Below are 26,345 nucleotides of genomic sequence, written 5' to 3' on the forward strand. Positions count from 1 at the left end.
TGTTATACAAGTGAAACCAGCAGATTTAATGATTCTCTGCTGCTGGGTCATAATTCTTCGGTAACAGTGAGAATTCCAAGCCCGCGGCACCTCTTTATCTTCCCCAAGGCACACAGAGCCCCTTCTTAAAGTGGCGCCTTGTTGTTTGTTGGTGGTGGGTTGGTGTTCTTTTAAGGGTTACTTTTTTTTGGGGGGGGGGGGAGGATTTGTCCTGGCCTCTAAAAGGAGACTAAAGTGAAAGAAAAAAGATAAGCAAGTGTTGAAGCATGAATGAGTTGGAGAAAAGTATGAACTAGACCTTTTTCTCATTAGAAGTACTCTATGTTTTATTTGTCTGCAGAAGGCTTAACCCTGCAACAAGCTCTGGGAGCACACCCTGCTGCTCTGAGGCCCAGCCAGGATGCCCGGGGGCGCGCACGCGCATGCGCACCCACAGCTGGGTCCTTGCTGCCGGTGCTGACCCACTTGGGGGCCAGACTGGCCCTGCAGCACCAGGCACAGGAAAGGGCCTGCAGGGCGTCCCAGACTGCGAGCTTAAAGGGCATTAAATGATTTTTGTTTTCTTAGTTCTCATTGCCCAAATTCCCCCACCCCTCTACCCTCAGCTTAATTGAAGAAACATTGACCAAATAGACAAAATTCTATTAATTTTGTTAAGGCGTGCAATGTGATGATATGGTACATGTAAACACTGTGAAATGGTTACCACAGTGATATTTAAACACCTCTCATTTTACGTAGTTATCTTTATCTTGTGGTGAGAACACTTGAAATGTGCTCTTTTAGATGTTAAGTGTGTAATACAGTATCATTCACCAGTCGTTATACTGTCAGTCAGACCCCCAGAAGTTATTTATCTTACAACCAAAAGCTTGAGCCCTTGACCAGCATCTTTCTGTTTCCTCCACTCCCAGTCCCTGGCAAGTGCTGTTCTGCTCTCTGGTTCTGTGATTTTCACTTTTTTTAGAATCCACATGCACATGAGATCATCCTGTGTTTGTCTTCCTCCACCTGGTTTATTTCACTTAGCAGAATGCCTTCAAGATCCATTCATGTTGTCTCAAATGGTGGGATTTCTTTTTTATGGCTGAGTAATATTCTACACATACGTACTAAGGGAAAAATATATGTATCATATTTTTTTTACTCATTCGACTGGGTTGTTTCCATATCTTGGCTACTGTGAATAATGCTGCAGTGCATTAATGGGAGTGCAGATGTCTCTTGGAGATAATGATTTCATTTTCTTAAAATTTATACCCAGAAGTAAGATTGCTGGGTCATATGGGAATTCAATTGTTAATGCTTTCAAACTTAAAAAAAGATTTTATTTGTTCATTTTTAGAGAGTGGGAAGGGAGGAAGACAGAGGGAGAGAAACATTGATGTGTGAGAGAAACATCTATTGGTTGCCTCACGCATGCCCCCAGTTGAAGACCTGACCTGCAACCCAGGCATGTGGCTGCCCTGGAATTAAATTGGCAGCTTTTTGGTTCACAAGATGATGCCCAGTCCGCTAGTTACACCACTCAGGGCCATTGTTGATTTTTTGAGGGACCTCTATACATTTTCCCTAGTGGTTGCACTAATTTACATTCCCAACAGTGTAAAAGGGTTTCCTTTTCTCCACGTCCTTGCCAGCACTTACTTATCTTTTCTTTTTTTGGTGATAGCCATTCTGAACATGTGAAGTGGTATCTCACTGTGGCGTTAATTTACATTTTCCTGATGAGTGACGCTGAGTAACTTTTTATGTCCCTGTTGGCCATTTGTATGCCTTCTTTGGAAAAATGCATATTCAAGCCTTTTGCCCATTTTTTCCACTTCTCCCCTGAGGATGTTTATTGATTTTTAGAGAGAGAGGGAGGGAGAGAAACATCAATGTGAGAAAGGAACATTGATCAGTTGCCTCATACATGCCCTGGTGGGGACCGAATCCACAGCCTAGCTGTGTGCCCTGAACAAGGACTGAACCTACAACATTTTGGTGTATAGGACAATGCTCCAACCAACTGAACTGCCAGGGCTGCCCATCTTTTAATCAGGTTTTTTTTTTGCTATTAAGTTGTGAGTTCCTTATATATTCTGGATATTAACTTCTTATTAGATATTGATTTGTAAATTTTCTCTCTCATTCCATAGGTTGCCTTTTCATTTTGTTTTTTCTTTTTGCTGTGCAAAAGCTTGTTTAGTTCCCAGTTTAATGCGGTGGAAAATGCCCCCAAAGTGACCTCACCCCTATGTGACCTTGAGCCAGGCACTACACCTCTCTGTCTTGATCCCTACATATGTCTGTGCCTGAGGTGGGGCATGAACAGTGGCTTTTCAGCTTTTGAAACTATGGAACCCTTTACCCAAATGAAATTTTCTCAAATTATTTTAATGAAAGCAATTTTACAAAATCAGACCTCTTTCCATGTAGGTATGGGTGAGGAACTTGGAGTGCCCCTGATGCCATTCACATCCCCTCCATCTGTTGGCACTGCAGCAGGCCTGTGGGGCCACCTGAGTCCAGCCTGACGATGGGCTGGCTGAGGCGGGAGGTCACTAAACCAAGGCCTGAAACGGAGGTGATGTTACCTTTGTCAGCCCTGAATTCTGGCAACAGCATATTTGAACAGTTTTAAGTCAACCAACCTAAAATGGCTTTATCCATCATAAATTTGTAAGCACCGATCTTTCTTCTTTTTTATATGTGCTATTTCTTATAGCTGGAATATTTTTAGCTTTGCTATTGCTCAATGATGTGCAAATGAATGCGGGTGATGAACTCTGTAAAGCGCACCCACCTCCACATCTCAGAACTATGCCAGGCTTCCCTCCATCTCTCTTGGGTTTCAAAAACCCAGACTCTTTGCCTCACCCCCACCTCTCTAACTTCTCTTCTACACGAACACTGTATTAATTTTCTTAATCTCTGTATTGATCATGTCCGTCTCCTTCAAAAAGTAGCCTCATTGTTTGAAAGCCCCAAACTCTGCTCCAGACTCCGACTTGCTGTAAGTTCCATGATTATTTGATTTTCGTATCAGATCCCATCTCCAACTTCCTTCTAATAAATGTCCCTTTTCAGTAAGTCATTCTCTTCCAAATCTCTGCTTCTGAGCCTGTGATCATGCTCTTTGCTCATCTCTCTATGGTCCTTTCCCCCTTGAAGACCAGCGTCCTTCGTAGCTCACCCTTCAAGTCCTCTCATGCTGCCTCCTCCTGCTCCCCTGGTACTTAGCCAGGAGGCAGACTGACGCTGGACAGGGATGCAGCACTAGGACTACTGACCTGCAATTCTGCTGCTTATTTGCAAGGTGCCCTTGGCCGAGCCCCCTTATTTCTATGGATCACAGTTTCCTTATCTTCCTTGTCTACCTCACTGTGTGGCTGTAAGAATCAAAAGAAGTATTGTGTGTGAATGTGCTTAGCTAATTTAAGTACTCTATTTTTCAGGCTTTGTTCTTAAATAATAAGGCATGATTAAGAGTTATTATTATCACTTATTGTACCCTGTAGCACTTGTTTTCATTATGAATCACACTCTGCCCTGTGCTCCCTGCACTCATTTCCTGAGTTATATCTAGTCTAACCGGGTCTTTAGCTTAAAGATTGTCTTTGTATTTAAAGTAGAACTCCAGTAGAACTCCACAGTGCTTTTCACAGTGCTGACCCAAGTAGGTACTTCATATAGATTTGTTGAATAGGATTTGATCTCTGATATCTACTGTTTTTGGTGTGCTAGCAGTAGAGGGCATTTAATTAAGAAGGGTACTTGAAATTCTGGCGTTTTCCTAAAGCAAGATTGAAAGTCTAAGGATTTTTAAATGGGAGACCTTGAAAGTAGGGCACATAAGTTGAGTGAGATATTTTCTTGAACATTAACTCAAGGTACAACTCAGTTCTAGGACTAGTTGTAATGAGTTTGGCAGTCAGGCCTCAGCAGAGCCTTTTAAAAACCGTGTGGATGTTCACGGTGAACAGGGAGAAAGTCCCGGTGAGTGAGGATGCTGCCCAGACCATCAGTACGTTGCTGAGGGGGCTGCTTCAGTCTAACACAGCAAAAGAGCCCTTGGCTGGCTTCAGGAGGTGACATATTTTAACATCCACATGACTTGGCATCCAACTTTTCCTAGTCAAATGTATTCCTGGAATATAAGCTGGTGTTAAGTTCTGTTCATTTTAAGAGCAAGTGCTGTTAGCACTTCTGTATGTGAATGGCAAATAGTTCTTTATGTACATGAAGATTATTTCATTTTGGATCACAGGGAACCATACCACTTTTTAGATAACTAGAATACCACTAGAATGCCTTCAGAAAAATAAGGTAAATGTGTGGTGATAATTCTCGTGAGATGCAGGGGCTTGCTGGGTACATGCACTGAAGACTTAATTTGGTACGGCTAAGATGGTGATCAGTAAACTCGATCCCTCCTCCCTTCCCGAAGCTTGGCACATGTGTCGTATCTTATGCTTCCGGAAGAATTGAACTTTGTTGGGAGAGGGGAAAATTCTGAATCAAGAACTGGGCACAGAGGAGCCATGGAGTTTGGTGAAAACCCTCAGAGGTTTGCAATGTGGAGACAGAGCCTCAAGGTGATAGCTGATCAGTATTGTAAATCTAAGTGCTGGTCTGCAACCATTAATTTGTTCTGGTGATATCTGGGGGAAGTCTTAGCCATGAGTAAACAATACATGCATTTTCCTTTTAAAAAGTGTGTTTGATTAATGCTTTCTCAGCTAAGAAAAACCCCAAAGATAAAGTTGGATTGATGGTGCCAAAACATGACACTTCTAATCCAAAGCTCAGTATAATGACCCACACGAAGGAGGCCAAGTACATGGACTGCAGTGTGGGTGCTGCCACAGCTGCGGCGTGTGGCCAGGTCTCCTTGCCTCGGTGCTGCCGGCCCCGGAGAATCCAGGCCCAGAGCGGCTTCTCTGACAGCTGTCTCAGCCCCACTTCATGAGCTACCGTTGCCAAAAGCTGTGGAAAGTTAACCAAAGCCTAAGCAAGGGTGGCCATATTTTAATATACAAACACCTAGGAGGCCTCATTAAGGTATTAAATTCCTGAGGTTCTGGAATTTTCCTTGAAGGATTTTATAACCAAATTGAACTTGTTAGAACATCAGTTATTGCTGCTGTTTCTGCTGTTTTCCTGGTAGACAGTTTAATGCCAGTTTGATGCTTTTCTACTGTACTTCAACCTCTATCTTTTTTTTCTTTTTCTCGTACAGACTTGCAACCTTTACCTCTTCTGAGTTAATGGTACAATATGTGCTAAGTACTAGCCCACCTTTTCAGTGTCCCCAAGTATAGTATGTGATACGCACATTCCCTGTGCAAGTATTTTCTTTCTTCTTATTAAATAAACTCACTGCTTCATAAAGTGCTCCTTAAAAGAAAATGCAGCTTTACTTTCACACCTCCTTTCTTCATTCCATAGTATGCATTCATTTGGTCCCCCTCTCTGTGTTAAGCCCATTCCCAGAGATGAAAGACGGTGCCTGCCTTCGGGGAACTTGTGTATCATCAGCCAGGTAGACAGACCCTTCCCTCTCACACACATTCTTCTTCCTGTTGAAGAATCTGATGTCCTGGTCTGAATGGGGGCATGGGCTTCTGGAGCACTCAGGGATGAAAGACAAGGTGTGTTCAGTGGGCCCATGAAAGAGACCGAGAAGAATCAGTAGGGTTTGGAGCTCTAGACTTGAACAGTCTCACATTCACCTGGGAAACAGAGCAGCGATGATTGCCATCTCCTGATACCCCACCCAGGGACAGGGAGCGAGCGTTCTGGCCAGCCAAGCTGCCCACAGGCAGAGCAGGAAAAATATCCCTGATGAGAGCAATTAGAGGGACTCCCTGAGCTGGTTCATAATTTGCTTAATCACACTCACTTCACTGAACTATGGGTTTGGCTTCCGGGGTTTTGAGCGGGGGTGAAAAGCAAGTTTGGGGAAAGGAAAGGAAGCAATTAGAGAGAATGCACATTGATTCTCTTCTCTAGTCAGTTTGGAGTTGCCAGAAGAGGCAAATGACATCAGTGACCAGGTGTAAATATAAGGAGGCTGATTTGGAAGATGGGTCCTTTGAGTCTTGTTTGGGTGAGAATCATTGAGATCACAAAAGGAAGCAGCTGGTAAGTTCCGGAAACCTTTTTGTGTAAGCCCAGATTTTGAATAATGCACTAAGTGGAGTGGAGTGTTTATATTTAAATATTTATGTACAAATGGCTGTCATTTCTTAGCCTGCTCTGCCATGGTCCCATGACTTGATACAATTGTTTTTAAACGATCATTTTCTAGATGCTAGAAAGGCTTCAAACAGAAGAAAATGGGGATCACAGCAAACAAAAAATGCAGGAGACTATTATAAACAAAATATAGCCATCATAGCCAACTAGATTTAAGGAATTTTGAAGGCAGTATAGTGTAGGGAGGAAGATGGAGGAGTTTTGAACTGGACCTGAATTTAACTTCTATGCATGATTTACTAGCTTTATAGTCTAAGGTAAATTACTTATCCTCCTTAAACCTGAACTCCTCATCTCTATAGTGGGGATAAGAACAGTACCCACCTCACAGGTGTGTGGTGAGAATTAAATGAATTATTGCTTCTAGGTACCTGATACCCATAAGCTCTCCAGAAATGTTGGCTTAAAAAAGGTCATTTTGCATGAGGGCATGTGGAGAAAATCATTAACAAACCATTGGAAAGTTGTATGTCCAAGAGCAGGAACTGTGTTTTAGGGACTGGGGCTACGGCTGTGAACAAAAAGATGCCAACATTTATAGTAGATGCTCTATAAATATTGATTGAATAACTGAATCAATGAATGTGTGTTCAGTCTATTTAGAGTATATAAGTGTTGGGAACCGCTCTGGTTCAGGAGTTATAACTGCCCCCGACGGATAAAGCTGAGTGAGTGACCTCTGGAATGTGAGCCACTAAGGAGACAAAGCTTGTCTCTGGCAGCAGCACTGCTTCTGCTTCATCCCCTTGCCCCCAAAGCTTGGTCGCTTAGTCAGTGACGGGTAAGACCCCTCAGAGGGAGGGCAACCTAAGCCAGACACAATCACTTGGGAGGCCTTCAAGGAAGGACTTGGGGGGCTGCAGCAAAGAGGGAGTGATGGACCCTCGCCCCCTGGCTATTCGGACATAGCCTGAGTCCCCATTTCTGTCTGGGAGAAGCGCTTCCTGTCTCTAATCCACTTAAGTCTAAAAACCAATGACTGGGAAGGGTGCAGCCCTGTGCTGCAAAGGGCAGGTTCTCTGGGTGATCAGGCCTAAAAAAGAATATGTAAAATCCTGTGAAACCTGCTTTGTTTAGAATGCTCTCATTTAAATGATAAGGGTCCAAGCAAGAATTTTGTTCCTCAAAGTTTTATGGCTCTTTAGCTATCAGACCCTGACTGAGAATAAGCCCTCTTAGTTCTTTGAATACTATCTATTGTTCGATCCTTACCTGTACTCTTGTGCAAAACGAACTCAATAAAAGCCCATTGAGGAAAAGGCTCCTGGTCCTTCTCCTGTGAGAGATTGATCACCTCTCCTCCCCAAGTAGATTATGTCTTGGCAGTTTCATTTTCATCCGTAGTGGATGGGGGGACTTGCGGGCAAAGTTGCCCCCACATGTAAGTTGGGTAATTTCTATGAATACATTAAAAATGTTCACCTTCAGTGAGGTAAGGTATAGGGAAAGAAATACTGCATAGACATTTTGAGTATGGCAAAGGTATATTTTTCAAATTAGTAGCCAGGAAAACATTTGTCCTCTTATTTCCCATCAGGCACACTGGGTGTGATTCCATTTTTCTTGAAGATCAGATGATTTGGGGAGCATTTTGTAACATTCTGTGCGGCCTCTTCCTGGGGGCAGCATTCCCAGTTTGTTTGCTGTCCTGTTTGCACAGTGTTAACAGGAGACACTGTAGGACAGTGGTCTCGGTCTTTTTGGCACCAGGGACCATTCGCTCACTCGCCTGTAGCTCACCTCCTGCTGTGCATCCCTCCTGCTGTGAGTCCAGGTTGCTAATAGGCCATGGAATGTACTTGTTGGTGGTCCAGAGGCTGAGGACTCCTGCTGTAGGAGACAGACACGCACACATTTAAACTGGTGATTATAAACACTATTTTCTGTCACTTCCAGATTTTGACAGTTTACTATCCCCCTTGGGACAGAAAGTAGAGGCTCAGAGGTTCCAGGTGCTGAATTCTAACAGCATCAGTTTCTAACATTTGCCAATGGGCTCCACCCATGACTTCTTTTCTAAATGCTATTGTCAAACTGTGGGCTGGTTGGTTCTGCCCTTGGCTGTGTGGTGTCTTCCTCTGCTTCCCAGCGTTCCAGGTCTTGGCACAGAGGGTGGGGAGAGGGATTGACGTTCTCTGCCCAACCCTAGCCTGAAGCCACTTCTCAGACACGAGGTGATGAACAAAATACCGCCTTTGGAGGAAGATGAGCACGTTTGCCAAGGAGAGGAATGCCTGTCTGGGACCTCCTAGCTACAGGATTATGTAAATCATTCAGCACAAGTACAGTTAAAGTTACGAAAGTAAATAATTTCCATTGCTACCACAGCTAATTAGTCTAAGGAAAATGGTGACAGGATATTCTGTAACTTCTCAGGAGGTAGCTCTGGAAGGCAGGTTCCAAAGGGAGAGTTTGAAAACTGCCTCTGAGGTGTTACATGCAGGTAGCCAGTATTTCTTGAGTTCGTACTGTCTTTCTGACATTATTCTGTGTACTTGAAACATATTGACTCACTCGAGGTCACTTTTTAAGTTATTCTCTTTATTACAATGAGGAAACTGAGCCACAGGGAGGTTCAGTAATTTGCTCAATGTTGGCCCCAACTTTCAATGCTCGATTCTATGTGTAAGGAAACTGAACTGCTGAGAAACAGCCTAGTATGGAAAAATGTTTAGCTCATTCACTCAGCTAACTAGCAGGAAGTCCCGCTTGCTCTGTGTGCGTGGGGAACCACTGCATCCTTTCCTGTGGGAGTGGGTTACAGCCCCTTTTTACAGATGAAGCCTTCATGCAAGGGATTTGGGGAGGGCCTTTCCCGGCCACTGCCTCTTACTGACTTGAAAGCCTGAAATTTGGGATGGCAGAACCTCCAATGGGGTCACAGGAGAGGCTGAGCTATTTCTCATACTTCAAAGAGCCTAACAAAAAATTGTTTATTTAGGACCAATAAAACAATGTGGCTAATGAATGCATAAATTTTTTTTGCACTTGTCAACGTTGAATATATCGTGTTAATAAAATTTAGTTATTACATGTGGGTCAGATACTTTTCATGGCAATTATGCATTTTAAATCTTAAAAATGGATAATACAGTTTAGATAAATCCTTCTAAACACAGAATCTGGGGTCTGGAGTGGAGGCAAGTTAGAAATGGACATTGGGGATGAAAAACGTAGCACCTAAGGGTGTCTGGCAGGGGTGTCCATCCTGCGGCCCGTGGGCTGCAGGCGGCTCAGGATGCCTATGAATGCTGCCTAACACAAAATCGTAAATTTACTTAAAACATTATGAGATTTTTTTTTTTGTGATTCAGTGTCACAATGTATTTAATGGGTGGTCCCAGACAATTCTTCTTCCAGTGCGGCCCAGAGACACCAAAAGATTAGACACCCTGGTCTAGAGTATAAGAGAGATATGTTGCTAATAGTCACCAGTTACAATATACTTGAATGGATACAACACTTCTGTTCTGCAGGAAGGCAGTGCTTCCTGGCTATTTATCTTTCTCACCTACATTCTTTTTTTAAAAAAAAGATTTTATTTATTTACCTTTAGAGGGGAAGGGAAGGAGAGAGGGAGAGAAATATCAATGTATGGTTGCCTCTCATGCGTCCCCCACTGGGAACTGGCCTGTAACCCAGGCATGTGCCCTGACTGGAAATTGAACCACAATCCTTTGGTTTGCAGGCCCGTGCTCAATCCACTGAGCTATGCCAGGCAGGGTTCCTCACCTACATTCTTAATCTGCTCTCTTTGCAGATAGCTGCGACTGTATTCTTACCAAGATCTCAGGGAGCTTTACCAATGGAGTTTGCAAAATATAATTAGGGTGGTGAATTGTCTGCTACCCTCATACCTACCACCAAATGATGCATTTCAAAGGCAAATAACGATGCCATTTTTCATCATCTGCTCTTTGATTTTCCAAGTCCTGGTGCATTAGAAGGAGGTATTGAGGTTTAACTATTGAGCTTTAATCTACTATAGTTAACCATGGATAAACCATAGAGCCAATTGAATGCTTTGTTTCAATTTAATTTTAAAAAAGTTATGCATCATATGAATTGAAAATTAAAACCATGAAATGAGGTATACTCTGAGAAGCCTCCTTCCCCCGCTGCACCCTTGTACTGTGTGCATTACACTTGTCTTTCTACACGCAGGTCACCATTCCCACTTGTTTCCTGTGCATTGTGTATTCACGCCCATATAAGTAGTGAATAAGTACATACTGTGGTTTTTAGTATTTCATTCCCTCCATAACACAAAGTTGACACAATCTACATAGTTCTAAATCTATCTCCATTCATCTGTAATATCCCTATCATAGTACATTTCCATAGCAGCATATAGGGAACATCCTCATTTTTAACAGCTGTATCATGTTCCATTGTGTGTACATATACGTATAATGTGTATATGGGCACATACATGTGCACAGGCATCATATGCTGTTTCTGATGGCCACTTGCATTGTTTCCGACCATTCGCTGTCATGGTAGCACGTTGCCGTGCAGGTGTGCAAACTCTCTGGAATATCCCCCGAAGGGAGCAGGGCAAGGGCAAATGCATTTGAAATTTTAATAACGTTACCAAATGGGTCTTTAGAGGTCACAGTCACACCAGCAGTAAATGAAAATGACTGGTTTCACATGGTCTCCTCAAAAGAGAGAGTCAGAAAACATTTTTACCTGTCTGACTAGTCAAAATCTGGAGGTTATGAAGTATATCTTTAATTTACATTTCTCCTATTTGGAAAGATGCTCAACTTTTCTCATGATATTTAAAGGCCATTTTATTTATTTTTCTATTAAATGTTCGTTAATGTTTTTTTGATAGTTTTTCTGCTGGGTTGCTAATAATCTCCTTATTGAATTCTTATTGACTCTTTCCATATTAGTGAGATCACCCATTGTTTTGTTTGTGCCATAAGTTAAAAATATTTTCCCAGGTTGTTGTTCTCAACTTTGCTTAGGATTTGTTTTTGGTCATGCAGAAGTTATTGTTCTTTAATGTAATTGAATTTATCAAACTTTAACTGAAAACTTTCTGTGTTTTAAATCATAATTAGAAAGGCCTTTCCATACTCCAAAGAAGTCCCTTACATTTTCTTTTGGTACTTTTTTATAAACTTCTTCTCATGAAACATTTTCAACATGCACATGCACAAATTAGAGAAAATAGTATAATAACCCCCAAATGCCTGGCATTCAGCTTTGATAATTAGGAATAGGTTCTCAGTCTTGTTTTACCTATTCTTCTATCCATTTTGAGAATATCTAAAGCAAACCTAGACACCAAAGTACTTTCTTTGTAAGCACGTCAATATATAGCAATGGTATGTAGGGACCATTTATAATATCACCTCTATATCGTTATTATACCAGGAATTCCTTAAGATTATCTAATGCCATTCTGTATCCATTTTTTTTCTTTTGGGGCCTGTATGGCTTTGCTTTTTGTGAGTACAGTATGAGGTATGAGTCCAACCTCATGTTTTTCTGGGCCACCCAGTTGTCCCAACTTAACTTTGTAAATGTATTCTCGCTGTACTGGTTCGCGAAGCCACCTTTATCATCATATAATCAGTTGCCATGTGCATTTGAGTATTTCTGTAGTTCTTATTCCGTTCCATTTGTCTATCTATTTGTATGCTAGTAGTGTACTGTTTTAATTATTGGAGTATTAGGGAATGCTTTAATGTCTGTCAGGACAGTAGGCGTTCCCCGAATGGGATAGTAAGTCACGCTTACCCCAAATGGAGTAAGACGTACTCCAACTCATGCTCTATGAGAATGGCAGAAAATTAGAGTTTATAATCTGTCCTCCTTAGGTCAGAGGTAGACCTGGCGATTTAGAATCAACAAGGAATGGGAGCAGAAGTATGAAAGTGAGCATGGTTCCTAGAGGAAAATAATAGAAATGGCACACACTTCAGGAAAGTAAATAGTGACACCACCAAACCCTGAAACCTGGGGAAGGTCTGAATCTAGGAGGTAGGGGGAGGAGGAGGAACCAGCAAAGGAAAAAGGACATGGTTGTGGTGGGTGAACTCGCTTTTCCTTGGGAACTAGCCAGCCCTAGTTCCGTTTGGCAAAGTCGGAGAGGCCAGGGTAGAGAAGGCTGCAATGTTTGCTGTGTGGCTGCCATGGGAATCCGCAGAGACAGGAGGTGGGAGGTGGGGAGTGTGTCGAGGAAGCAGTGCGTCATCCTGCTCTGGGCAGTTCGCAGGCCCGGACAGGCAGTGACCATGAACTTCGAGGCTGCCTGTGCACTGGCTTGTGTCTGTGAAGATGTGAGAGTGAACCTCGCCATGTGTTTCCCAGGAAGATGGATGAATACGTATTATTCTCAGCCTTTTCCAGAAGATAGTGCTGAATCTACGTAACAAGGTATCTTTACTGGAAAAAAATCTGGGAGAGATGACTTCTTAGGTGAATTATTGTGGGGAAGACGGTCTGAAGTATTTAGCAGGGGCAAATCAGAATACCTTTTCCCCCTTGAAACGCACATACCTGCTGGACTCTGTCGACACCTTCATAAAGAGAATGATAAGGTGGTCAGATCGTGGGGAGAAGCCTGCGTTCCCAAGTGGCTGGCGAGGCTGCACCCAGATGACTGCATTATGACCTCATTGCCCGGCAGACGCCCTCAGTAACGTTTGGCACAGCCTATAACCTCCTCACCCCCAATTTCCTCCTTACAACCAGCACTGAGCACCCCGCACTTACCTCACAGGGATGTGGAGGAGATTAATGAGTTTCAGATGGGAAAGTTCTTTGACGATGAGTCATGTGGTGTCATGAGTGTGATAATTGGAGGCTGCACAACCATGAGTGTGGTAACTGCCTGCTGCCCAGCTTCAGGCACCAAAGGGCAAATAGAAATTGTTCCACCTCAGGGTCAGGGGCATGGACTTTGCACACTGAATGGATGGGTGAAGTCAACCTTATGTAAGCATTTATTCAGTGATTACTTACCGAGTGTCTGTGCTGTGCAAATGGTATCGGGGTTAATGAGGAGGGCAGTGCCCTGACGTGCAGGCACTCCTGGCTGCTGAAGTGGGAGGTGACAGCCCAGAATTGTGACTCTGTGGTCGGAAGTCATCTTTGCCATCGGAGATGTAAGCCGGGTGTCAGGAACAGTGAGCTCCGCATCCTGGCTTACGCATGATGAGTGGGGTCGTGGGTGCTGCCTCAGTCCCTTTGTTTGCAGAAGCCACGCTCAACAAATCCTTAAGCCAGTCTCCTGTCTCTTAGGTGCTTTCAGTGCAGAGAGAGTTTGTGTCCATTAACAAAAGTAATAGAAAGGAGAAGAATCCCTCTTTTAACCTCTTTGACTTCCGTTCCCTGCCAGAGTTTTAAAAAGTACATTCAAGGTGTGCTTTACTTTGAGCACAAGGTAAGAGGGACTATTTTAGGCTTTAGCACAGAACACTTTCTCTGCCAATAAGGAATTTTATGGTCTGGAAATTGGTACAGAATATGGATGAGATCTCAATGTACATTTCAAGCTGAACTTCCCTCCCCACCTTCAGGTGTCCTTGAGTGAAGGTAGCAGAGAATTGGAAGGGGAGGAGGAGGAAGGAAAACCGATTAAGAGAGATGGGTCCGAGTAACCTTAGAAGGTGAAGTAAAGGGCTTCTCTTGGCAAATGAGGCTATTAAGAACATTATCCCAATAGGAAGGTTTGGGATAATGGCGAAGATGAGAGCTAATCAGAAAATAAGCAGAGAGCAGTTCAGAAGTGTCCTCTAAAAATCTAGTGTTGTTGCATGAAATACAAGACTTTAGGAAAGAGGTTGGAGGGCGGAGCACCACTGCATTCCTATGGGGTCCGTAGTATTGATGAATAATATAATTCACTTTCAGTGAATTTGTTAGATTGAAATACACTTACATCTCTGTGCAGAGACCTGTAGGCGCGGCCTTGACGGCACCGAAGCTCCAGCGGCTGCAGTGCCGCGTTCACACCAGTGTTGCTCTCCCGTTCTTAGCTCCTTCGTTAAGTAAAGTTCAAGAATCTTGTCTGTCTGTCTCCTTCTCTGCCCCACCCCCTACTTGTTTAATGATGTTCTTCAGTGATAGAAGCAGAAAAATCTGAATTTTGGTGGACTTGCAATATTTTCTTTTGCTCATAAAATATTCTTTTAGCTAGATTTATCTTCTGGTTCATATAGGCATTTTGTTTCTAAAGCTTTCCTTCTTACCCTTCCTGGTTTGAGGTATAAATCCAATGGCTGGTTTCCTGTAAACCTAGAAGTGATACTTGCTCTTACACCCTCCTGGCACAGGTACTGACTGCTCCTGTAACAGGTAACAGCCTGCTGTGACCACAAAGCATGACTCCTCCGTCCAGAATGGCCCTTTCCCTGGTAACTCTTTTTCACTGGGCTCAAGGCGCTGTCAGGGTCCTGGCAGCAACTGGATGGCATATTCAGATGGGTGTTATTTGAGAGAATTAGTAAAGGGCTGTCTACAATGGTGTGAGCTAGATTCAGGGAAACCAATAAGGAAGTACCTCTGTTAGCCACAGAAGTTAGCAACAGAAGAAATAGCCACTTCTATCCTATAGGACAAGGGTGTCAAATTCATTTTCACCGGGGGCCACATGAGCCCCTTGAAATTGACTTCAAAGGGCCAGATGTAATGTTAGGACTGTATAAATGTAACTACTCCTTAACTAGGGGCAAAGAGCTTGTTGCTGCTGTCAGGTAGAAACAAGGTGCTGGGCTGGATAAAACAAGGTGGAGGGCAGGATTTGGCCCACGGGCCTTGTGTTTGCCACCTGTGCTGTAGGCCTAAAGGTCAAGCGGAGAAAATGGTCTCCAGAACACAGGGGATGGTACCTGTGGAGCTGAGGGAAAGGATGGCAATGTGGCTGGGAGTGAGCCAGTGGGATAAATATCCCACTCACCCTCTTCCCACCCTCTTGTCTGCCAGTTCCTGCCATTGGCCAAACCAGACCAGAAGCCAATGTCTTCCTAGGGCCCAGAGCAGGGAGGAGAGGGATGGAGGATGAATCTTGAGGGGTGAAAGGTGAAAGCCTTGTAGGGTTCACTTCCCACCCACCTTACTAGGAGAGTTTGAGAAGATCGGGGGGTTGCAGCATATTTAAAGCCCAACATAGTGTGTGTTGAGCAACTCATGAAGGTTTTAGGTCATCACTGGGCAGAACTTTATTGCTGAGCAGAATTTAAGTTGCAGAAAACTGAGTTTTCACAATGGTTAACCTAGAGTCTAAATGAATAATCAAAATGGACATGGAAATTCTGTTCGTAAGAAAGATGGAAAAACTTTTTCCTAAATTTATTTTTTATTGATAATGCCTGGGAGTGTGTGAGGCCTTTAAAGACATTCAGTGTAACCCTGACAGGTGGCTGAGTTGGTTAGAATGTAGTCCTAACACACCAAGGTTGCAGGTTCAGTCTCAGGTCAGAAGACATATAAGAAGCAACCAATGAATGCGTAATTAAGTGGAACAGCAAGTTGAAGTCTCTCTCTCTTTCTCTTTCTCTCTCTCTCACTCACTATCTGTTCCTCCCTTCCTTTCTCTCTAAAATAAATAAAAATATTTTTTAAAAATTAAAAAGAAAAAGCCCTGGCTGGTGTGGCTCAGTGGACTGAATGCTGGCCTGTGAACCAAAGGGTTGCCAGTTCAATTCCCAGTCAGGGCACATGCCTGGGTTGCAAGCCAGGTGTCCAGTTGGGGGCACGTTGGGGGCAACCACACACTGATGTTTCTCTCCCTCTCTTTCTCCTTCCATTCCCCTCTCTAAAAATAAATAAATAAAATCTTCTAAAAAATAATAACAAAAAAAGACTTTCAGATCATTTCCAAACAAAGACTGGAACTTTCTGTGCCCAACCCAGTGCTAAGCAAGGAAGGGCAGTCTTGCGTCCCCAAACAAATCCAAAGTTTTTTTCAGGGTAAAGACTAACCCATGGGCTGGAGCAGATGCAGAAAGGTTTAATGGGTGAGAAATACTAGAACTGGGCCTTCGAAGGAGAGTGGGAAGTGTGGCGAGGTAAGGACTCGTGTGAGAGCATAGAGCCTGCTGCTTTTTAAAGCCAACTTCATAGGAGCAACTGTGTAATATTTATGACTGTAGACAAAGAACACAGATTTATCAGAATGCAGGTAAAAGAGAATGCTTTAATGAGGCCTGAATATTGTTCTCGGGTTTAGCCTAGAGTAGTTTTCCTAAAATTGGTCTTCGGAGGAATTTTATATCCTTCACTCATGTATGCTCAGATAATCACAAAATTTGAGAGCTGAAAATATGTTTTCAGTCTCAAACCTAGGGAAACCAAGTCTCAGAATAATAGAGGGGTTGGCTAGAGGCAGTAGATCTAGTAAGTGACAGAGTCAGAATTCATGCTGAGGCTTGGGCAGCTGCAAAGGCGCTCTGCCCCTGTTGTTCTGGGCGGCATGTATACTTTAACTTTGTGGGATTGTGTGCCATTGCTTAAATGTTGTTTTTCATGCTGCAATTAAAACACATAATTTTTCAGTTTCATCTAGGAATATGAAATTATGCACATATATCTCTCTGTGTATGTACATTTCCTTGTGCTCCAAGTGGTAATAGTGACAATTTATATAGCAAGTGACATGCTGTAACTTTGTTATTGTAGAATGCAGAATTTTTTTGTTCGGATGGCTTTAATAAGCTTGTCAGATTCCAGAGAGTTTTTTGAATAATCTGTTCTGGATTTTGTGACTATGCAAAAGTCGGCATGCTATTCTTTTGCCATGGCATGCAGTTTATGGTTGGGTTTTAAGTGTCCTCCTTTTTCAGAATGATATCCATGAACTCATTCTTTATTGTGTAATACATTTTTAGATTTAGAATCAAGAATAAAGTTGAGCCAGTGGAGGTTCTATAAACAGTGGTCAGTGATATGAAACCCTAGGACAGGAGAAAGATGACAGGATAAATGCATAGTAACGATTCTGCATCTTTAAGCTCTCCCAGTTCAAAGAAACCTATGCGGGTGCTAACAGCAGCTGACATGAGTGATAATACAGTCTCTTAACCAGAGTTCTAGGGATAATTTAAAACCTGGCACATAGTGCTTAAGCAATTCATTCAAAAAATATATGTGTGTTTATATGCAGATACACACACATATCCAAATGAACATATCACTCAAGATTTCTGCATTGGCACAGACATTCTGTCATACTAGAATATATACAGAGAGCCCTGGCTGGTGTGGCTCAGTGGATTGAGTGCTGGCCTGTGAACCAAAGGCCACTGGTTCAATTCTCAGTCAGGGCACATGCAGGCCAGGTCCCTGGTTGAAGGTATGGGAGAGGCAACTGATCTATGGATGTTTCTTTCTCTCTCTTCCCCTCCCCCCTCTCTAAACATAAATAAATAAAATCTTTAAAAATATATATGCAGAGTGAAACAAATCTGTATACCCACTTTGTTTTTAGGCTCATTTTTCTGTTTGTTGAGATGAAATGAAGTGAAAAGGGCAAGCTATTACCTGCACACCTAGTGACCCTGAAAGTAAACTTCCTCCCCTGCATTTTGTGTGCCTCACACGGGAGAACACGTGCTGGGGTGATACCCTCCTCCACTCAACAAATATTCGAAATAACGGATTGTTAGCCAGCTGTCGGACATTGCAGCCTAGGTTTGTTTCTATTATGAGACTTTTGATTGGTAATTAAAAGAAATGAGTTCAGTGAAGCAGGCAAGGATGTGGGACATAAAGACGCGGTGTTCCGTGCCCAGCCTCTGTTGCCACTTGGTTTATATCCACGCAGCACCAAACACCTGTGTGCCTGCCTCTCTCCTGCAGACCTGCTGTCCAGTCATTACACCTTCCCCTCAAATTTAAAAACCTCTCCCACGAAGAAGAAAATAACCTCTCTCATTTGCCTGCCTGACAGTGGAAATATCTCCATTAAATTACTTTGTACAATTACGTTGTTGGCCTTTTTAAAGACATGACAAAACGAAGGTAGCATCTGGAGCCCCTCCAAACATTCCAGATGTTGTCCGTGTGCTGTTCCATGCTCTCCGGGTGGCAGCACGCCGGGCCGTTAATTTGAGAATGAGGTGACACAAGAGTCTCCGTGTTAAATAGTGAGAATGTGTGTCTCCCTTGGCTCCGGGGACGTACGGAGTGGAAGGCCACACGAAGCAGGGGAGCCCCACTCACAGAAGAGGCTGGAAACCTTGCTCTCATCCAGTGTGGTTTCTGCCCCACATGTTGAGAGCCATAATGCATAAGTGACTTGGCACAAGCCTAAAATTCATTTTTGGAGCAGACTGGGTAAAAATTATTCTACCTATCTGAAGGACACTCTCAGATTTCACTCATTAATACATTTTTATTAGGTTCTTAGCATTTGTCCCAGTAGTTCAATAAAACCTCACAAGCCAATCTTGATTCTTTTAAAGAGGAGTCTAGCTTGTTTTTTTTAAGAAGCCCAGTTCCAATTCCTAAACATCTAACCTTTCTATTCTTATTAATATGGAGTTCTTACCATGTTAAGTCCTCTGGTGTTATGAAAGCCTTTTCAAAAAAGATGTACAATTGTATCTTTGACAAAAATACAGCTGGAAGGGTATTACTTTGGAAGTGTCTTTTGGCTTTTTCTTAAATTTGAATTGAACCCAAGGAGGAACACAATAAGGCACATCATAATTAAGTTACTCAAGATTAAAGATAAGAAGAGAATTTTAAAAGCAGCAAGAGGAAAGGAGCATTACCTACAAAGGAGTTCCCATAAGACTATCAGCTGATTTCTCCAAAGAAATCTTACAGGTAAGAAGTGACTGGAAAGAAGTATTTGAAGTCATGAAAGGCAAGGACCTACATCCAAGATTGCTCTATCCAGCAAAGCTATCATTTAGAATGGAAGGGCAGATAAAGTGCTTCCCAGATAAGGTCAAGTTAAAGGAGTTCATCATCACCCAGCCCTTTTTATATGAAATGTTAAAGGGACTCATCTAAGAAATAGAAGATCAAAAAGTATGAACAATAAAATGATGACAAACTTATAACTATCAAGAACTGAACCTGAAAAACAAAAACAAAAACTAAGCAAACAATAGAACAGGAATAGAACCAGAGAAATGGAGACCATATGGAGGGTTATCAGTGGGGAGGGGGAAGGGAAGAAAGAAGGGGGAAAGAAGAAGGAAAAGAAGTATAATTGGCTAGCATAAAATAGATGGGGAGTGGTTAAGAAGAGTAGGAAACAGAGAAGGTTGCACAAAGAACTTATATGTGCCAACCCATGGACATGAGCTAAAAGGGGATAGTGCTGGAGGGCTGGAGAGTGCAGTGCATGCGAGAGGCGGTAAGAAGGGGAGATAAAATTGGGCAAACTAATAGCATAATCAGTGAAATATACTTAAAAATTTGAATCATGTTTAAAAATATGTCTTTAAAATTGACTAGACTATTCTCCACACATATTATACACTTTTGGTCCCTGTATTAATTTATGATTGGATTTAAAATCAATTTGTGTAATGGAATTATTTTAATATTAGCACTGTTTTAGACATTATCTTTTATCAGGTTGCACATAGGAAAAATATCTATCTTTAGAACTGCAAAATGGACAGCTGAATGTTTAGAAATTAGATATTATTTTTGTGAGGTTTTGATCCTATGGTTGGTGAAATTTTTTAAAGTTCGTATTCTTTAAAACAATATAGCAAGAATCTGAAACATTATGGGAATACTCTATTACCTTTATGACTTTTCATGGCATAACTGGAATACTTAATTATTATCTTTTCACAAAAGTCATAGAATATTATGAGTGAAAGGAACCTTGGCCGTCACCCATTCCCACTTCTCACTGGGTTGCAACAGAGAGAATGTCTGAATCCTCCTAAGACATGAGTGCATAGAAATCACCACTGTTTCCCAGATTTTGTTCAGCTAGTAAGGAATGGAGTTGGACAGTTATACACCTTGATCTGATCTTAATCTCCTGCTAAGGATGTCTAAAGAAGCAGGGAGAGAAAGGAGGGTAGCGGGGGCAGGCACTTAGCATTTCTTGAACGCTGCCTAAGTAGAATGTGCTTTACATGTGTGGTTGCACCCAATCTACGCAGCAGCTTAGAAAATTTACTTATGTGGCTCTGCCTCTCATTTTTCTTACTGGCAAATGGGGACAATACTTCTTAACATTGTTATCACCTGATTAGTAAATGTAGAACCAGAATTTTATTTTGGGCCTGCTGTTTTTCCTCTCCTCAAAGATGATTGTATTAACTCTTGGCAGTCACATCTCACCAGTGGCTCACATAGACTCTGGCCCCCATAATGAATGAGAGCACAGGGACTGAGTTTCTGTTACGCACTGTTGTATGCAAAGTGCTTAGCCTGGTACCTGATATAAATGCATGGCCTATAATCATACTGCTTGCAAGATTCGGATAAGCCCTAAGGAGGGGTTGCGCCATGATTCTATTCTCCCTGTTGACATTTGTTATGCAAATACATGCTTCTCTGGAGCTTTTTGTATTTTCAGATGAAAATGGTGAATTGAGCATAAGCCAAATTTTTCTTCAGGCACATAGAAATGCTAGATTAAATATTTTTTAAATTAAATTCATATTTTAATGTAGGGGGTGAAAGTATTCTTCATGTACCAGAAATAGAGAGAGAACCTATCAGAGGAAGTTGAAGCTGAAGCCTTAGCAGCTGGGCCCTCACTGCCCAGGCAGGGTTAGCAACTGAGACCTCAGCTCGATGCAAGTAAGGGAGCGAGGACAGTGCAACAGAAGTCTCATCAACACACTTCCTGAACGTGATGGGAACCTGAGTATCTCCATTGGCCAACCTCTCCTAACAGCCAGAAACACGTTGACCCATCCTTGTGGTGGATGGTAAAGTTTTCTGGTACATTTCTCCTTTGGAGAGGAGTGTTTCCATCTATTCCACTCCTTCTGAGTGAAATTTCAGCACTCATTTTAAATTTCCTCTTTGGTGTCTATTCCCTTTACAAGGAAAGCCAGGCCCATTAAAGTTTGTCATCAAAGTGTCTTCCTGCAGAACAAGTGATGCTTGCAGGAAGGTGTGAATGTGAGTGTTGATAGGCGTGTTGGACTTAGTAGAGCTGTTTCCTTTAAATTACCTATTTCATTTGTTTTATTGGCTGTTGAAGTTGGCTTTGTGCCTGCTGACTCATTTTTAGCAACGTGTGAGATACGCCGCTATTTACTACTTCTGTTTGGTCTCTTTCAACTCCCCTGAGTCTATAATTTCTTTGTCATCTTGGACACCTTGCCAGCTCCTCACTACCCATAACCTTTCTACCCAATACTTGGTAAGAAAGGTATCCTTATAGGTTGTAGCTAATGGTGCTGGTCCTTCCCAAAAAGTATTTTTGGAGTATCAATTTCTGTGTATGTATACTGATAATTATGATGAATAAAAGTCAAATTCATTAAGTAAAAAAAAAAAAAAGATGACGTAGGTCATTTTCCTGCCCCCAAAGAATTTATGATGTCAAGGATGCACCGTTTCCCGAGGTCCTGCCAACTTTCCGCATTTTCCATGGGAGTGTAAGATGCCATGTAGAGAACGAGCAGATCAGCATGGCTCTGACCTGGGAAATAGTTATGTTTCTTGGCCAGATGCCATGTAGGCCCTTCACTCCAGGCAGTAGTGGGCCAGAGTCTCAGGCAGGGCTTCCTGAATTTACAAATCTGGCTACTCGCCATTCCCGGGACTGCCTGAGAGTTGCCCACCCCAGTGTACCCCACCTATGTGCCTTGCAGAAATCCCTTCTCTCTGTTGGCCAAAAGGCACACTGCATTCCGGAACAAGAATGAATATACTTTCCAAAGACAAGACTAGTAAAATAAATGGAAGACCAGGCCTACTACCCGGGAAAGGTGGACAGCAGGAATGAGCCCTGTCTGGGGAGGAATGACTTCAGTTTGAGGAGTGTGGACCAGGTACCTCATGTATATGTCTTGTAGAACTTTCCTAGTGTCAAAATATGAGAACTTCTGAGTCACGGGGAGCTGAATCACAATGGCAGTATTCTGAAACAGCAAGCAGCTGTTCTTAAGCATTCTGTGGGGTTCAGTTTCCTTTGAGATACTTAACCTGAAATGAAAATATGTACAGACACAAAATTTTGCAAGTAAGCCTAAGGAGCTCATGGGTCACCCCTCTCCTATATGAAGATCTCTGCCTCCTCTGATGGTCCAGAACAAAGGCCAGAATGCTTTAGGCTAATTTGTGGTAAAGATTTTTTTTCCTTCTGGAGGAAAATACAAGCACTATTGTAACTTCGTTCTGCAACAAAGACCGCAGTGAGAGCCTGCTCAGCAGTCTCAGCAGATGATTTTTAATTCGGTCTTCGTGAACTGATTCTCAATGTAAAACAGCATTCAAATACTGTAGTCTGCTATTTGCTCTTTCACGATCCTAATGTCTTTTGGTTGTGAAAATAAAATAGTCCTGTTAATACAAACTTACACACTGAAAAGGGTTAGAGATAGATTAGAGGTACTCGGGGGGGGGGGAGATGGCAACAGACTATAAAGCATGCTCTGAAAAAATGAGGCACTTTTATTTCGTTCTTCCCTTATTTGACAGGTAAAACCTTTGCAGTTTTGGAGAATTTTGATAGAATAAGGCTGTGCTTCTTTAGTTAAAAATGGAAATGAAGATCCACCCAGTCTATACAGTCCCTTGGTTTACTGTTCATGCATTTTCCAGTGCAGTAGTCTGGAGAAGACTATGTGGAAGTGTTTTGAGGGGCTGCTCTGTTCCAGGCCGTGTGTGAGGACCTGTGCACACATGGCTTCCAACCTCACTTTCCTCAGTCGTGCATGTTATAATGTCCATTCCCTCCGGTTCTGAGGAATGGAGACACCAAAAAACAACTCCTACCCTTGGCTTTGTTGTTCATTCCTTTGTTTTAAGTTGTCTATCATCCACTCACTTTTTCATGGAGAATTTTTGTGGTTTATCTGACTCTCTACTCCTCTTTAGTCCCTATCACTGGCTTTCCTGTATTCCAGGAACTAGAAATAGGGCAGGTATTTGGTACCGATTCCTCTACAGAGACAAAGCATTCTTAGTATTTTTTGAAACTAGATAATCTAAAGTCAAACAATTTCTTACCTTGCTAGGCTGCAAATCCTTGCCGTGGCCCGTAAGTGGCTGTGTGGCCCAGCCCAGCACTCTCGGACTTTGCTCCATTGTCCCTTTGTCCGCTCCAGTCACACTGGCTGCTTTCCGAATCCCCTTAACCAGGCACATGTTTTCCCGCCTTAGGACCCTGGTGTCTTTCCCCTGGATTCTTTGCTTGGACAGTTTCTTCTCATCATTTAAGTGACCTGTTCAAATGTCACCTAGCAGAGACATACTGAGCTCATTCTACATGTGAAATAGCTCCTTCTAGTCGCTCACACCTCTCCTCATCGTGTTTCCTTTGTAGAATGTGTGACTGTCTGAAATTATACATATTTTCATGTGTTTCCTATCTTCCCCCCATAACACGCAAACTGCATGAGAGCAAACACTTACTGGGGACCCAGTCATACAAATGTCTGTTATCTATGAGGTGTCACAATGGCATGTGACACAAATGGTGGGCTTTCGTGTCACACTGAGATTACACGAAGAAAACGAGGGGCTCTGATTTGTGAACTAATAGCTAATTAGTTCAAATACTTTACATGCACTAACTAATTTAAGTCCCACAACCCTATGAGGTAGATATTATTATTACACCATTCTATAGATGCAGAAACTGTGGTGCCAGGAGATTGAGGAATTTTCATGAGGCCACATAGAGAGTAGGCTTGGAAGCAGGTCTCTGAGCCGGTGCTCTTTACTACCTAACAGAAAGTGCTCGTTAAAGGAGGGGTATCCATTGCTTGGCTGCAGATTCGCAAGGAACACAGAACAGGACAACTCAGGGAAATGAATAGGAGAAGCAGAAGTTGTATCAGGATAATTGCTTGTCTGTAAGATATAAAACCGTAAATGTCTATATCTTCAGAAAGAGCAGAGCAACAGGATTTAGAAATCTGAAAACTGTGAAAGGTTGATTTTAGTTTCTAAAATGAACCAGGGTAGAATTATGTACATAATTGTCTGTCACTAGGTCTGACTCTACACTGAGCTGAAAGCCTGAAGTTTAGCACTACTGTTTCATGAAACTTAGGTTTTCTCCCTGAGTACTTCCTTAGTGACTTGCAGTGAATGAGATGATGGTGTGGCTACCGTCGAATAATCGACGGTAATACCGTTGGTATTTTGTCGAATAATCACTTCCATGTCCATGAGTATGCATTTTTAGCCACACTTGCAAAACCGAATATACTCACAACTAAAGAGAGGGAAGAAAGCTCTAGAACCCATGCATTATTATGCTGTTGTCAAACAAAATGCCCATGTGAATGGTTATGCTCCTATATGTGGAGATCATGGTTTTTCTTTGAAAAACTCCCTGAACCCACTGAAACCAGCTGATTTAGCAGGAAGAAAGTGAGGTCAGCCAATATTCTTTTTAAAAAGATTTTATTTATCTATTTTTAGGGAGAGGACGAGAGGGAGAGAAACATTAGTGTATGGTTGCCTCTCACATTGGGGACCTGACCTGCAACCCAGGCATGTGCCCTAGACTGGGAATCAAACCAGGAACCCTTTGATTCACAGGCCAGCACTCAATCCACTGAGCCATACCAGCCAGGGTGCTATCAGCCAATATTACTGAGCTCTAATACTCCAGCATTTTCACAGAACCGGTGTTACAAATGCTCTTACATGCGCGATCCTCTGTGATCCTACCCAAGTCTGTGTTTGATGTTCAGGATCCCTCAAGCATTTGGGCAGGGCAGGGCAGGGCGATGTTATTAAGGCACTTTACAGAGGAGGAAATTGAGGCCGATAGATTTAAAGAGCTTGCCCCAGGTCAGGTAGCTAAGAAATAGCAGAGCCAGCACTTGAACCAAAGTCTTTGGACTGCAAGTTACATATTTTCCTGCTGTTCCTATCTCCTCCTGGTCAAAGAGAGCCTGTCAGTGGTGCTATTCTAGGTTCTGAGCATCAGGGCCTGGAGATTGCCTTACTGTCAGGTGGGCTTCTAGAGAGGAGAACCCATGCAGCTTAAGAAATAACATACTTTACTCAGGGCTTTCAGCAGGTCTTTATTTCTCAAACTCATTGTCCTTTAGCCACTGTCTTTCCTATTGCTGCTCCAATTTTTATTGTTTCCTCCAGGTTTTGAAAGTGTTGCAAAATTTATCGAGCATCTGTGTCTATTCAAGGAATGGAACTGACAGATAGGTGGTTCAGTAGCCTCAGCTGAACAAGCCTCAGAACTACGGTCGTTAAGAGATGAGGTGATTCAGCAGGAAGTGAGCTAGTCTGGGGCCAGGGATGGGCTGGGGCGCGGCCAGACCCGTACTGGCCGCTTGTGCTCCTGGAATCCGAAAGGCCACTGGGTGTTGTGCTAACACTCAGCTGGCTAGTGCAGAGGCCTGACCAGTAGAAGGCAGTAATTGCTTAACTTTCATCTGATCAGAAAGAATGCAGTTTGCCCTACAGAACAAGTAGATGGTTGCATATATTTGAATAATCAAGCTTTCCAAAGAGAAGCAAGACATACTCCTACTGACACGTAAAATGCAAATAAACTCAACCAGTCTCTCTTCTTGACATAGATACAGGACATTCGCACTTTCCCATCCCAGGGTCAGAATGCTGCCCCTCGGTCACGCTCTGGCTGTAGCAGTTGTCCAGATCTTCATCTTCTCGGAAAATCGAGCACTGGCCAAGAATATCAACTTCTATAACGTGAGGCCTCCTCTTGACCGTGAGTAGTGGGCGCCACTGTGGTAGTTCGTGACTGCGGGGTCAGAGTGAGCATTTCAAGTCCCCGTTTCCATGATTGCAACTTTGCCTTTTCTAGGACATTTGGTTTATACCTATAATAGGATAGAAAATCTTCACCACTTCTGAAATTCTCTCCATTTCTCTCCATTTCTTTGAAATGATTTGGCTTCCTGGTGAGGTCTCAAAAGGGTTCTTGTTTAAAACAGTCTTGAACACTATCCCTAAGAATGGCTCAGCAGAGAAATTCAGTGTTT

The 26,345-nt window shown here is 42.7% G+C and overlaps 1 protein-coding gene across 8 annotated transcripts in view; it reads left to right on the plus strand.

Annotated features, from left to right (window-relative positions):
• The window catches only part of LYPD6B (LY6/PLAUR domain containing 6B), a 166,825-nt gene that overhangs the window by 129,379 nt on the left and 11,101 nt on the right, over positions 1-26,345 (plus strand). For 7 of the 8 annotated variants that reach the window (XM_037167678.2, XM_037167681.2, XM_037167680.2 and 4 more), the window contains one exon: positions 25,920-26,071. In XM_037167678.2, coding sequence (XP_037023573.1) covers positions 25,957-26,071 — 115 coding nt within the window. In that variant the 5' untranslated portion in view covers positions 25,920-25,956. Of the gene's footprint in view, positions 1-12,510; positions 12,637-25,919; positions 26,072-26,345 lie in introns of those variants that run through there. The other variant, XM_037167682.2, reaches the window with a different exon arrangement.

The sequence above is a fragment of the Artibeus jamaicensis genome, unplaced genomic scaffold (assembly GCF_021234435.1).
Source record: "Artibeus jamaicensis isolate MK-2021 breed Jamaican fruit bat unplaced genomic scaffold, CSHL_Jam_final contig_603, whole genome shotgun sequence".
In the NCBI taxonomy this organism is placed as follows: Eukaryota; Metazoa; Chordata; class Mammalia; order Chiroptera; family Phyllostomidae; genus Artibeus; species Artibeus jamaicensis.